Here is a 13,968-nt window from a genome sequence, read left to right on the forward strand (position 1 = left end):
TAACGTTGCAATACCTGAGAAACATTAAGGAAGCTACAGAAGCAATTAAATTTATAGTGTTTACTAACGAGACTTTTTATTCATCATCATGCAACCTCTTCTGTCTACTGCTGGACATAGGTCTCTCCCATTTTTCGCCACCTGTGCTTCTTGTTGCCATTTCTTGGATATTCGTCCAATGTCGTCCATCCAGCTTGTTGGTGGTCGTCCTCTGCTGCGTTTGTCTTCTCTTGGGCGCCAGTCAATTAGTTTTCTGGTCCATCTTGTGTCTTTCAGTCTCGCTATGTGACCTGCCCAATTCCATTTCAGCTTGGCTATACGTTCGACGACATCACTGATACCTGTTCTTTTCCTTAAGTCCTTATTTTGTCTTTTTTTGTCACGCCGAGAATTAATCTTCCGAATTTTGAGCGGAAGCCAGCTTGTTCTCGGGGCTGGTAGAAATCTAAATTTTTCTCTAGTATTGTCGTAATTATTCGGGTAAACATTTTATAGATGTGGTTCAATAGGCTGATTGGCCTATAGTTTTCTAGGTACGCTAGGAGTGTCTCCTTTCTTGTGTAGTAAAATTGTGACTTTTTATTAAGGAGTCATATTTCCAAAAACAATTGTTGTGACGCCAGTAATAATGGACTTGGAAGACCCGTGTCAAAAGGGCAACGTTTAATTATTGTTATAAAATCATTACTGTAATTATGGAGTATTAATTATTGTACAGTTCAAAAACAAACCTCTAAAATAATACTCGATTAGGCAACGCTGCATAAATGACCCTCTCTATCGCTTCTCTTACTCGCGATTTCAGATAAATATGTATGTTCTAATGTAATAATAAGTAGGAACTGAGTTTGACAAATTAAGCGGTGTTTAAATCTACTTGGGCGTCAATGATAACAATAAAGATTGCAAAATGCTTGGCTGAAGGAGACAAAGAGGCTTAATGCATGAGAGTGACCACTAGAAAACTCGAGCATGTAATCGACCAAGGTGCATGCCTGGTAAAGACAGTGGAATATCGAACAAGACATAGATCCAACAAATAAATTTAATGAAATAAAACAAAGTGGGAAGAATCTTTACCGGAAGTAACGATTGGGCGCTAGGCAAAACCATCGAGCAAAAAGACAAAAGAGGGAATCTAATCGTTATGAAAAGGCGACCAAAAAAGTGGCCTCTGATGGCGGACATATCCGGAAATGCGAATGCGCCAAATTTAAATTTTCCGACACTTATTAACAGTAGCTATAAAATAGTTTTCAGAATGTGTCTTGGACGAGAAAATTTTAATTAAATATTAACGATAACAGTCTAAAATGTGAAACAATTGTTAAAAAACTTCAATATAAATAAGATTTCATGTGACAGTTGGGACAAATAATAACATAACCCAACTAAATTTGATTTCTTAAACAAGGAAAGACTCTCTTTCCTTGTTTAATTTGGCCTCTCAAGATGGCACTTCCTGTCTAACAATATTTTTGCCCCCACTACCTTTACATTCCCTCTTTTGTCTTTTTGCTCGATGGGCAAAACCCATCGTAGGGAGTCGGCCGGCTGCGTGCCGGAGATCTATGTGCCGTTGTCTCTAGAGAGTGTTTCATATTTTTATTAATTCTTAACCATAAGATAACTCATCTACCCGTTTAAGAATAAAAAAATAAAACACCAATAAAAGTGCCAATTAAATTTGAAACGCAAAAGTTTATTTTTTGGCCAGTGAAAAAATACTTTACCAAGATTCTAAAAAAACATTTTAAAAGCATAATTCTCGTGAAACAACAAGTATATAAATCGGTCCTTCTACAAAGACTACCTAATAGTCCTAATAAATGTTTATAACTAACTCTTCTGGCTTTCTGGGAACCAAATTTGTCAATAATTTTTATATCAACTTTTTCAGAGAATTCGGATTCGATAGAGATGATGACCAAATCTGTAATGTTATTTCTTAAGTAATTGTTAAAAACTTTTAATTTACTAACCCTTCTTTCACCTGAAGCCACAGAAACAGGTAAGGTTAAAAGAATTCTTAATGCCAGGGTAAAATTTGGAAAAGAGGAAATGAGGTTATTTTTGACTATAATTTCTAATACACACATCAAAATAATCTAAGGGACAAAAACAAAATGCGAGATTACAGAATGGTTTCAAATAATTTATTTCAAATATTTTTAATATAAAGTTATAAATAAGTGTCCCGAATATAAAATAAACATTTTTTCTTAGAATTTTAGCAATAGCTATTAAGAAAATTAAAAATTTAAATATAAAATTAAAAGTCAAAAAAAGGTAACAAAAAAAAACTGATTTATTGCTCCTCAACGCCCAAGTAGTTTTTAGGTTAAGTTAGTATATTGTAGGACCTCAACTGTTGTTCATTAATGTCCTAGATCTGTAAGGCAAACTGATGATCTAATGATCAATGCCTTGCTGCGGTATTCTGTTCCACTCAATTGAAAGGCCGTCAAACAGTTGCTGTCTTGTGTTGAACGCAATATTTTTTTGTAAAATGCGTCTGCCCAATATATCCCATACATGCTCAATTGGGTTTAAATCTGGTGATTGTGCAGGCCACGGTAAAACCAAATACCCTATTTGTTCTGCTAATCGATACTGGTGTTCCGCCAATGATACTTTTCAGTAGCAAACATGCTGTTTTTGCTACTGGATCATTTTATGACAGAAATTCATTTCTGTACAGTGAAAAAAGCCTTTTTAGTATTATATACAGAAAGCTTTTGGCCTAATTGTCAAATATAAATGGCGTTGATATACTTTACGAATGCAGCCAGCGTGGAATGAATGAAAAACGGGATTTTTCAATAAAAATATCGATATTTAATAGATTATGTTACTTGTTTATTTACTATATACAATTTTACATTTTAAAATTCTAGATACAATCACACAAATGCACAGTAAATATATTACATGTATTTTTTGCTACATTTTTATCAAGTACTTTAGTTCCAAAGAGCACGAGCATGAGTACGGATACTGTTAAAGAAATCAATAACATCTTGGTAATCGTTGGAAAATGGAAAAATTACTACGAAAGTCTTCCAGAACAAATAAAAGACGTAGAGGAAGATTAATAAGATGCTTATAAAATATTTTTAACATCTGACAGGATGAAACATAGGAAACCAATTTCAAGCAAAATAAATTGAAAATATATGATCATTGATCATACAATCATTTGAAATGAAGATTTACGTAAATACAAATAATTGACACATAGCAAGTAGAAAATTAAACTTTGGTTATTAAATATTCGAGTTTTCAATTATATTTTAAAAATGACATCATGCATAAATCACAAACATGGTATAAACATTTAAAAGAATTAAACAAATAATAAAGGGGATGAAAAAAAAACAATATAAAAAGAAAGGAAAACAAAGGATGAACAGACAGAACTCTTGTGCTCTTTAGAAAACTTTTGAACCTTTTTCTTTATTATCAAATGAAATCTTAATCGTACATTTGGTAAGAAGTCTTTTTTACAAACATTTCACAAGTTATTCCAGTTTTCACTGATTCTAGTAACTTAAATTATTGTAGAGATCATAGTGTACACCAACTAAAAGCAAAACTATTTTTAAGATTCACTATAAATCAAACGCTTTTATAAAATATATAAAAGAAGCGTGTATTACCTGATTTATATCCAAACATTTCTGTTTACGTAGATATATTCAAACCAAAGGAGGCCTTCCTAGTATTAAGGCCTTTTGTGATTCACATCGGTATATTGTTAATTTTGTTCTTAAACTTCCGGAAATTCGAAAAATATCTTTAGAAGGGGAAAGTCAAGGACAATGGACTACCTAACCTTTGACGTCACAATGGGCGGGGCTTAGAAAACCTTTCCAAACAGATCTAATTCCTGTGTATTTCTCCCATAAGAAGTTAAAAATATCGTTTTTTTTAACCGTTTGAAGAATAAATAAGGACTTTTGGTTATGAACATTCATTCTGTGCGATTGGTATTATTTGTTGTTCGTGAATTTGTGAGGTAAGAATATCATTTCAAAACGGGCAATTTTATTCCAGGGACCAAACAAAGGTTCAATGAAGACTACTCAAATAATGGAGACCTTATGCGAAATCTATGTCCCTTAAATAGTCTAAAAATTAACAAAAGATTCAAGTAAAAAAAGCTATTAATGCCCTGGATTAATTCCGTGCTTTTTGTTGGCCATCTATCACATTTCGTAAGTTGCAAGTGACTATTATAGTTTTTTTGATATTGGATTCGAGTCATAAAAATTGATTCTTCCAATATCAAAAACAAAATTTTAAAATCCTAATAAGCAATCATATACCTACAAAAAGAATTAGAGGAAGCTAAAAGAAAGAGAAAATCCAGGAAAAAAAGTTTGAAGCTAAAGAAAAAAGAGAAAATAGTAGAAAAACGTTGTTCGATGATGACGCATTCAGTAAAAGCATGATACAAAAAAGAAACAGAAAAAAAGCAACAGCAAAATCCTTAGATGAGTCAATAAACGCTGATTTTTCGGATATGTTAGGAAGACGAATTGGTCGATCTTCTTGCACACAAGTATCGAACGAAATTTGTTCAATATGTGACGAAAGGGGCAAGAATAAAGAACTTTGGTATTGCGTCCACAGGATCTGGCACCCCTAACGACTATAAACTATAAATTTCACATTTATATACAGTGTGTTACAACAAAAACACGTTAATTTGTATTGGGAGGGGAACGAATTTTCAGTCAAGTTACATGTCCTCAAATGTAACCCCCTACTGCCCCGCATCAAACCCTAGTATTCTTTATATAGCAAGTGTGGTCGAAAGGCACATCATTTGAAAGATATTTTCTTTAAAAAAGAGGTTTAAATCTTTGTATGTAGATATATTTAAAAAACCCTTAAAAGGGCTACATCAGCAGAGTTACCAGCTGAAGTCCGTTTGAAGAGGATTACCCTCCGGACGCTGGTACTCACGTGAGGCATGGTTATATGTTGCCTGAAGTTTTTTTTTATTGTATAATGGCTTTGGCATAGCCAATTAGCCAAGTGAAATCTAATAAAATATTAAACATTATTCATTTTTAACAACAACATGTACATTTTTTGGTAACTTCAATTTTTGTAAAGGGTTTTACTCTAATATTTTGGTGGCTCAGGCATGTTAACCTGCTTTTAACCTGATGATGGAATTATTATTCCGAAAACGTTTGTTTTTTTGATGTAGCCCTTTTAAGGGTTTTTTAAATATACCTACATACAAAGATTTAAACCTCTTTTTGTGATACATGGTATACAGCCAGCTGCAGGAATTTATTTTCCTTGTGGATTTTTTATTTTCTTTCTCTACATGACACTCGATTTTTTAATTTACGGAATAACTTTGAAGATAATTTTTAATAGGTACAACTAATTTATTTTTTGAACATTTGTAATAACAAAACACATAAAATTTCATAAATTAACCAATTAAATGTTCGAAACAACCTCCTCTGATCTCCATATAATAACGCAGTCTATTTTCAAAGCCTCTTCGTACATTTGCAAATACCACCGGTGTCAATATTCGACATTCCGTCGATTTTTTATTATTTTAGATTTTGATTTTAGACTATTTGTTTTTAAGTTTCTGGGGGGGGAGGGGGGGGGTCAAATTTGTAACACCTGTAGAAGAACTACTCGTAGATTTTCCACTTATTAATTATTATATGTTTATATTATATGGTTAATAATAAATGTTTTAAATGTTAAAACATATTAAAACCAAAAACACTCAACTCAAACATTCCCTCATTGTTTGACCCAACAATGCTAGAAACTTGAAGACAATTGTAGACAACAAACTGTGTAGACAAATGTAGATAATTTACTAATTAGTCTAGGGGCCAGGTTGGTTGAGTATTCAATGACGCGTCTTCAGCCTGGTTCCCTCGAAAAATCGAATCTACGCACCAAAAAACATAAAAAAAAACGTCAAGATACCGAGGGGACATAAAAGTGCATACTGAACCCCCCGGCTCCTAGACTAAATCCATTCGTCGTCGTGGTCTCGTTATTTTTTTTTTCAACGTTTCTGACTGTCGCGGTTCTTCATTATCTTGTGATGTATAATAATCTAGTAAAAATACAGAAAAAATGTCAAATAATTTATATTATTAATAATACTGTTTTTAGTTGGTGTTCACTGTATTTAAGGGTAGATAACATTCACAAATCTATTTACAAAACAAGATTTTTAGGTTTATTTTACGAGTAATAATTTAAAAGTACTATGTACATGAAGTTCGGTAGACTTTAAAAGAATAATAGATTTGGTTAAAAATAAAAAAAATAGCTTAAATATACACTGGAGAACGATATTTGGATATATTTATTAGTTCATAGAGTCACAAGGACTTAGTTTATTCAATATTTCGTTAGTAGAAAATCTAAGTCAAAAAAATATACACACAAACTTTAAAATATGGCTAAATATTTACATTAAAATGTACAAGAAAGATTTAAGATTGATCAGAAAGTGTCAACAAAGTATTTTGGAGACGATTATTTCCTATCTTTAACTATTTAAAGTACAAAACATTTTATTTGTTGAAGACCATGTATCATATTTGGCTTTATTTTATATTTTTTAAAAACTATTATGCTAACAGTATTGTGCGAATCAATGGAATCATTGTGACATTTTTCAATATAAACAGTTGGCAACACTGTCCACATATTTACAACTGACCAAGCATTGAAAACGTAACCTTACTTTTTTCTACCTTTTATTCGAGAATGTTTTAGGACATTTCCCACTACGTTTGTGTTGTTTTGTACTATTTTGTGTTGTTTTTGGTAATTAGTAAGTGTGTTTCGTTTAATTCGTTTAATTCGTGGATATTACGCCTAGGAAGTATGAAAAGATTATCACGCTAAGTGAACACACTTCTTCGTCACAAAGAGAAATCGAAAGAACGTGTGGAGTGAGTCAGGGAGTAGAAATCAAGATTTTAAAACGTAAACGAGAAACGGGATCAATGGATGAGAAAAGGTTAGGAAAATGCGGAAGAAAGAGAAAAACAACAACAGTAGATGAAAAATTTTTACTTCGAAAGAGCAAATTGGACCCAAGAAGAACAAGCCAAGAGCTCCAACAAGATCTAGCAGCATCAGGTGTAGTGATTCATGACACAACTGTTCGGAAAAGACTTTTGGAGAATGGTAGAAGGGCAATGCTCAGAAAAAACAGCTTCTAACTGAACGAATGAAGAAACAAAGGCTATTGTGGGCCAAAAAACACTCTAATTGGACTGTAGATGACTGGAAAAAAGTCCTATTTACAGATGAAACTCACTTTATAGTTCAAGAACGGCGGTGGAAATTCGTCAGGAAGCCTGACAATACCTTACATCATCTCATATTGATCAAACCGTAAAACATCAAGTCAAAAAAATGTTTTGGGGATGTTTTTCATACATGGGGGTTGGATCTTTGGAACCAATCGAAGGCATGATGAACATCCGAAAACACAAATCCATGTGGAACAGTGTTTGGATACAGAACTCCAAAAATGTTAGCCCTAAGTAGGAGCGATTCTTCAACAGGATTCTGCTCCCTGTCAGAAGTCAAAGCAAATGATGGAATTTTTCAAATATAAGAAGCTTAATGTTTTAGATTGCCCGGTAATTCGCCAGACCTCAACCCCTTTGAAAATTTATGGGCCATTTGCAAAGCTAGTACAGTGGCTATTTGTAGCCACTGTACTACAAAACTAAAAATGATAGAAGCGGCCTTTCAGGTTTGGTTTCGAAATCCACCAAATAATATATAATATGTTACGGATGCGAGAAAAGGGTGATGACAGAAAATACAAAAAGAAAGAAAAAGTTTTTTAAAGAAAAGTCCTAACGAAGATATTTGGACCTATTAAGGGAAACAGAATATTACGATCCAGGTACAACCATGAACTCTACCAACTGTTCAAAGAGGTACCGATCTCAGAATTTGTTAAACGTCAGAGACTTCTATGGGCTGGTCCTGTAATGAGAATGGAAACCGAAACATTGATAAAAAGCCCTAGATACTAAATTGCGGGGCGCAAGAGCAAAAGGAAGGTCACGGAAAAGGTGGGAGGATGAAGTAGCAGCGGACGCGCAAAATTCGGTAGACCTGAGAATCTGGAGAAGCTTGGCACGGGATCGGTAAGGTTAGAGGCATAGTTTAGAGAAACCCTTCAGACTAACAGATTAAAAACATCACGTATGTGTTATACACTCAGATGCAAAAAAACGCAACGAATAAATTTTGGTCAAATTCAAAGTATTAAAATTTTTTTATTTTTAGCCCTATTTCGATGATTTTTTTAGCATAGTATAAATTTTATATTTGTCTTATTGTATGGGGTTAATTAAAACGTGGTTTTATTATCCTAACTTTGAAATATCATGTGGAATAATTCCGTTTGCGAATTTTCGTAATACCTTATTTTTCGGTTGCAATCATGTCTTCTAAGCATTGCGTTTGATACTTTGAATTTGACCAACATTTTCTCCATTTCGTTTTTTTTATCTGAGTGTACTTGATTGTTGTTTATTTAATACATATAGGACAATAAAAAGCAAATATATATTGGGAGATCACCTCAGTGTTGCTACAGATATACAGTAGGTAAACAGAAATATTTTTTTTTAATTTGTATATTCAGATGATTACCCTAACTGGTTAGTTTATAATTATCAATCTTCTGAGAAAGCTGATTGTTAATTCCATCGTATTTTTCTTTTTAATTCAAATCAAATTGAACAACTTTATATTAATCAAGGAAAGATAAGTTTCTTATCAATTCTTTCCGGGCCTATTCTCCCAGTGTATATTTTAAAACCTATCAAAAACAATTGACTCTATACACCGTTTTTACATAAACTATAAATAAATAGTACTTAAAGTAAAGGTACCGAAGGTACTTTAGATTCACAGCATGTTCGTACTTTATTGCGAGAGTTATATAAATAAAAGGGGTAGTATAATGAGCAACTGAGCAACTACCTCACTTCTTAACCACTTTGACTAAGATCGCTGGAGTGACTAAAACTGTTTGGCTGCCTTTCACTGTTATCCTTTGGTTTCGAAAAGACGACAATTGGTGTTAGATATTTGTGCTTTTTGTAATATGAGTTGACATAACAAAACAGATATGGGTTCTACAAGGAAATTATAGTTTTATATTTTTAATTTTAATAATTTAGATTATTTAGGTAATTTTCGCCCACTGCCTGATATTTTTCAGCCAGGATGTCCTTCGACCCCTTTTCAATTTTTTTCTTCTATTTCACTTTCAAAATTAACTGAATTAGTTGTCACTTTTCAATTCACATTTTATGACCTAAAAATATACAATCTTTCTGAATTTCAAATTACTCCTAAACTTCTAAACTTTTTTTTATACCTTAGGTCACGTTGTTGTTTATTCTTGTTGTTTGAAATTTTAAGCATGAGGCTGTATCATCTCATTTAAAAGGCTTCTTATTGTTTAGATGTCAACAAGAAAATCGAAGCCATCCACTTCTTTCACTACGAATACTTTCTCCGTCTGTTCTCAGCGCCGACGAGCATTTTCATTTCATATTTTCATTGGCGTGTTTTCATTGATCTTGCTTGAGTTCTATTATTTCTTCTGTCGTCCACGGTTCTTTCTTGCATTTTTTCTTGCTTTTAGTTTACTGTCTATTTGGACATTATTTTTAGTTTTAACATAACATATTTTTGATGTTATGCACAGTCATATTTTTTGTTGTTTTTTTTTGTTTTTAAGTACTTCTTTCATTTCTTCAAGTTTTAACCTCTGTATGTAGGGTCGATAATGGCCTTATAGTCACCATTTGATTGATTTGCTGGGTTCCATATTTCACTGTGCAACTGTTTTTTTACGAGTGTAAATTGGGCAACGCATATATTTTGGAGTCCAAAATAGACAGAAATTTCATTTCAATTTCACAATTTAGTAAAAATAAAACGAACAAAAAGTACAGGGGTGGATTTTGCTGACGCATTAAAAGATCAAGATGATTAGTTAAGCGGAATTCCATTGCAAACAGGAATGGACCAAACAGTTATTTTCTCCCCATATTCGTAATTTGTACAAAGAAATATTAACTAAAATACGTTGTACAAAACCATGGAACGTTCATTGCTTAAATAGCATGTCCGAAAAATTTATCTATTACGTCTGATACTGCAGCATGGGTGCAGCAAGGTTTGGATGATGGGTGGAGTTCATCCGCAGTGCTGATAGGCTTTTGTTGTACCATTCGTCTTCTGCGCTCATACCTGAAACAACGACGAAACATATAAATAAAAGATCATGTTTGGAAATTGGAAATACAGTCAAATTCAAATTGCGTTGTGAAACATTTTCAGAAATGGTTTTAGTGTTCCCAAAATTGACTGGATCATCTCATAAAAACGTCTAAATTTGGGATTCAAATGACGCTGTCTTGAAGAAAAAAGGGGGTCTGATATACAAACGCGGTAGGCGATCGAAGCATACTCACTTCATTGTGAGTGATCTAGTCAATTAATGTTAAATCTGTTAAGGAGTATTTGCAAATAAAAAAAATAATGTTGGAAATATGAAATAGAAAATTACAGATGAATATTAGTCATCAACCTAAACATGAAATTATTCTCCGAAATATTGAAAGATAGAAACTAGAAGAACTAATACAAATCATACTCTGATTTTTATTGGTTCTTGCACAAAATATTTAAGGTTAGCATTTTAACCTGAAGTTAGAAACGAAGTTAGCTTAACGGCTGTTTTTTATTTAAACTTTCCTGTTATCAAAATAATAAAACTGAAAGCCATGTGATGATAAGTTAAATTAAAATTTGTCTCAACATAATTAGGATGCTGCATTTATACCTAAAACTGAGAATTTTGAAATTCATCACAATATATGTTTACCATTTTTCAAAGTAAAACACTTGCACGTCACGATTTATACAAAGTGACGTCACTTGTATTTAAAATTTCCAGAATATCAACCTTAGAGTTCAAATTTTCCTAACACAGCTAATAATACGAAACCCATACGGAACTGCCCGATCTTTCATAGTCGTCAACATGGTGTAATAATCAGAAAAATGTAATCATCATTATATTGGAAATTTTAGAATTATATTGATTAAATAACCAAAAACATTTGTTATTATTAATAATATAAATTTTATAAAATAACTCTTTTAAGTCTAATATTCCACAAAATAATAATTTTAATTAAATAGATTAGACAATTTTACGCAACTGATACGGGAATACTTCAAATTTTATTGACAGTTCAGCGGGTGGCAAAAGTGTATAAAGAGTTGCCGCTTTTTTAGAGTAGGAATTTTGTTTATGTTTCGGTTTCTTACACAATTTGATCAAAATATAATACATATTAAATTTAGACTAATAGCTTTAAAAACTAATTATTGTTATGTATTGTGATTGTGCTATGCAAAAACAAATAAATAGTATGTAGAAAGCTGATAAGCTTTCATATAGGTAAGATAGATTATTTTGAACAAGAAATAATGGCAGGACGTTTTTACTATTAAAGCCCTAAAAGAGGTAAGTTTAAAATGTAGAATATATAATTTAGTATTAAAATGTTTTTTTTATGTATTTTAGTGTATTGCGGTAGTCTTAAAACTAAGTGTATTTACTGTTAATATAATAGTTTGACAAAAGGTTGACATTTTAAAAATTCCTCACTTACTAACTATTCTGATGTTTTGGCAACACTGTGGGGTTCTGACGTCGTAAATCTTAAATGACGTGCAAGCATTTTTATATGAAAATGCTTGCATTTTTATATGAACTTCTAGAAGATTTTTGAAAAACCAAGAATAAAAACCACTGGATTGTTTTGACAAAAACCAATGACGATAGAGTAAAATTAACAATAATAATGTCATATATGTGTTTAGAATAATTAAGTGTTGTGGATGTACAGTAATTTTTAAATTTTAAACATAAAAATAGGTTTTGTATATTGAAAAAAGATGAGAGACTGTGATAAATTTTATCAACATTACAATACATCATCGATGATACAACCTCATTAAGTTTCTCCCTGATGAAGGATATAACCAATGTCCGAAAGCTTGGAATAAAAATTTAAAAGAGTACACGTTTCATTTTTTATTGCTACAAACCCAATATTTAATGTTTACTTATATATATATATATATATATATATATATATATATATATATATATATTTAAAAAAAAAGAGTACCCGTACTAAAAATGGATCAATTTGACGAAGGATTTTTACGTTGGCCTATTATAAATTTTAATTTGACAGAAAAAATGCTTCCGATAGTTAACCCATTACATACAAAGTTTTTAAAAGAAATGGGTTACACTGAAATTCAGAGAAACTCTCCGAAAAGAGATTCATAATACAGCATTTGATTAGAAAAAAATCAAAAATATCAAACACATTAGACACGGAAAACCGAACGATAGTTTTCACATAAGAGACGTACTTGTATTCGTATCGCGGAAATGAATACAATCGGAGTGATAACAGTTGTAGCGGTCTAGGGAAGCCAGTTTTTTAAGGACAAAGCTTAATTATTGTTGCTGCTGGTAATGAAAATGGATTCGTATTTGAGGTGGAAATTTCAATCTAAATCCGGTGATTATCACGACGACATGAACTTTGAAAATTACCAGAAGTGGCTTACGGATAAACTTCTCATAAATTTACTTCTAAAGAGAGTTATAGTATTAGAAAATATACCCTACCACAATAAACAATAGAATAAACACCCAACTTCTATATCTAAAAAGCCTACATAAGCCTCGTTTTGTTAAATATTCAATTGACCATATTATTAAAAGTTTTGGACATAAAGTATTGCGACTTCCACCCTACCATCCGGAACTAAATCCGATTGAACTGGTTTGGGTTGCACTTAAAAATTTCGTTTGGCGTAAGAAATGTCAGCAAATTAAATCACATTATGGATGAGTATTTTAATAAATTTCCTGTTGAAGAATGAAAAAAAAATGCGAAAAAGTCGTTTCAATCGAAGATACCTTTTGGTCAAAGATAAGAGAAATATAATTTTTTATGATGTACTTGAAGTTTTTGATCCAATTATAATTTAAAATCAGCCTATGGATGGCGGATAGTATCCTTTTACAGTTTACAGTAAAGGACAGACTACTTAAGAGCTTGGAAACCTAGCTCCTATGCCAGCTACTGCTTCTCTCCTAAGCTGCCCTGATAGAAGAAAACAGGTCCCAATCCTGTACACCATCTAATTCTCATATATTCTTCCCTTTCTATACGTCGGCCGGTAAGTCGTTAAATATTCCCGATGAAGAGCTGCAGCGATCGGCAGTACCAAGATAAGGCGTATGGGAAATAAACCTAGACCGGCTTAACATTGGATTTTCACAAGCTGAGCTGTATCAGCAGAGTGGTTGTGATACTGCGATGCAGTAGGTGCATTATCATTCCTAAGAAAGTTATAAGTGGTATCCTAATGACTCGAATGTTGTCACGCAGTCCGGTTGACGATCGGCTCTACCTTGAGTCCGGGTCAAGGCTTGCGAAATTGGTCACCAAACACGCGAATTTTAGTAATCAGGCATCGTATTAAAATTCAGCTACTGTTCTACCAAAATTAAAACTTAATTAATGTCAGTACATGGAAGATATAAGGGCTAAACACAATCAGAGGTAAGCTGTCAATTATTGAAAAGAGCTGGCAAGTTATGATTAAGACAGGGTATTTTAGAACACATAATGGCAATTATGTTTACTTCTCTGGCGGTGAGATCCAGAACTATAGAGGTGCTGCCATTCTGCTCTCACTGAGATTACAAAAAGCTGTCGTTGAATTCAAAGCTGTGTGCGATAGAATAATTGTCCTTAAACTGGAAGGCAAACCACTTTAACTCAATTTCATACAAGTTTATGCGCCAAACAGCAC

General features: G+C 32.4%; 1 protein-coding gene across 1 annotated transcript in view; it reads right to left on the bottom strand.

Annotated features, from left to right (window-relative positions):
• Positions 1–8,789: 8,789 nt before the first annotated feature.
• The window catches only part of LOC140437961 (homeobox protein unc-42), an 80,618-nt gene continuing 75,439 nt past the window's right edge, over positions 8,790–13,968 (bottom strand). The window contains exon 5 of the mRNA XM_072527721.1: positions 8,790–10,302. Within this exon, the coding sequence (XP_072383822.1) occupies positions 10,196–10,302 (107 nt within the window). The 3' untranslated portion in view covers positions 8,790–10,195. The remainder of the gene's footprint in view (positions 10,303–13,968) is intronic.

This window comes from Diabrotica undecimpunctata, chromosome 1 (genome assembly GCF_040954645.1).
Source record: "Diabrotica undecimpunctata isolate CICGRU chromosome 1, icDiaUnde3, whole genome shotgun sequence".
Lineage (NCBI taxonomy): Eukaryota > Metazoa > Arthropoda > Insecta > Coleoptera > Chrysomelidae > Diabrotica > Diabrotica undecimpunctata.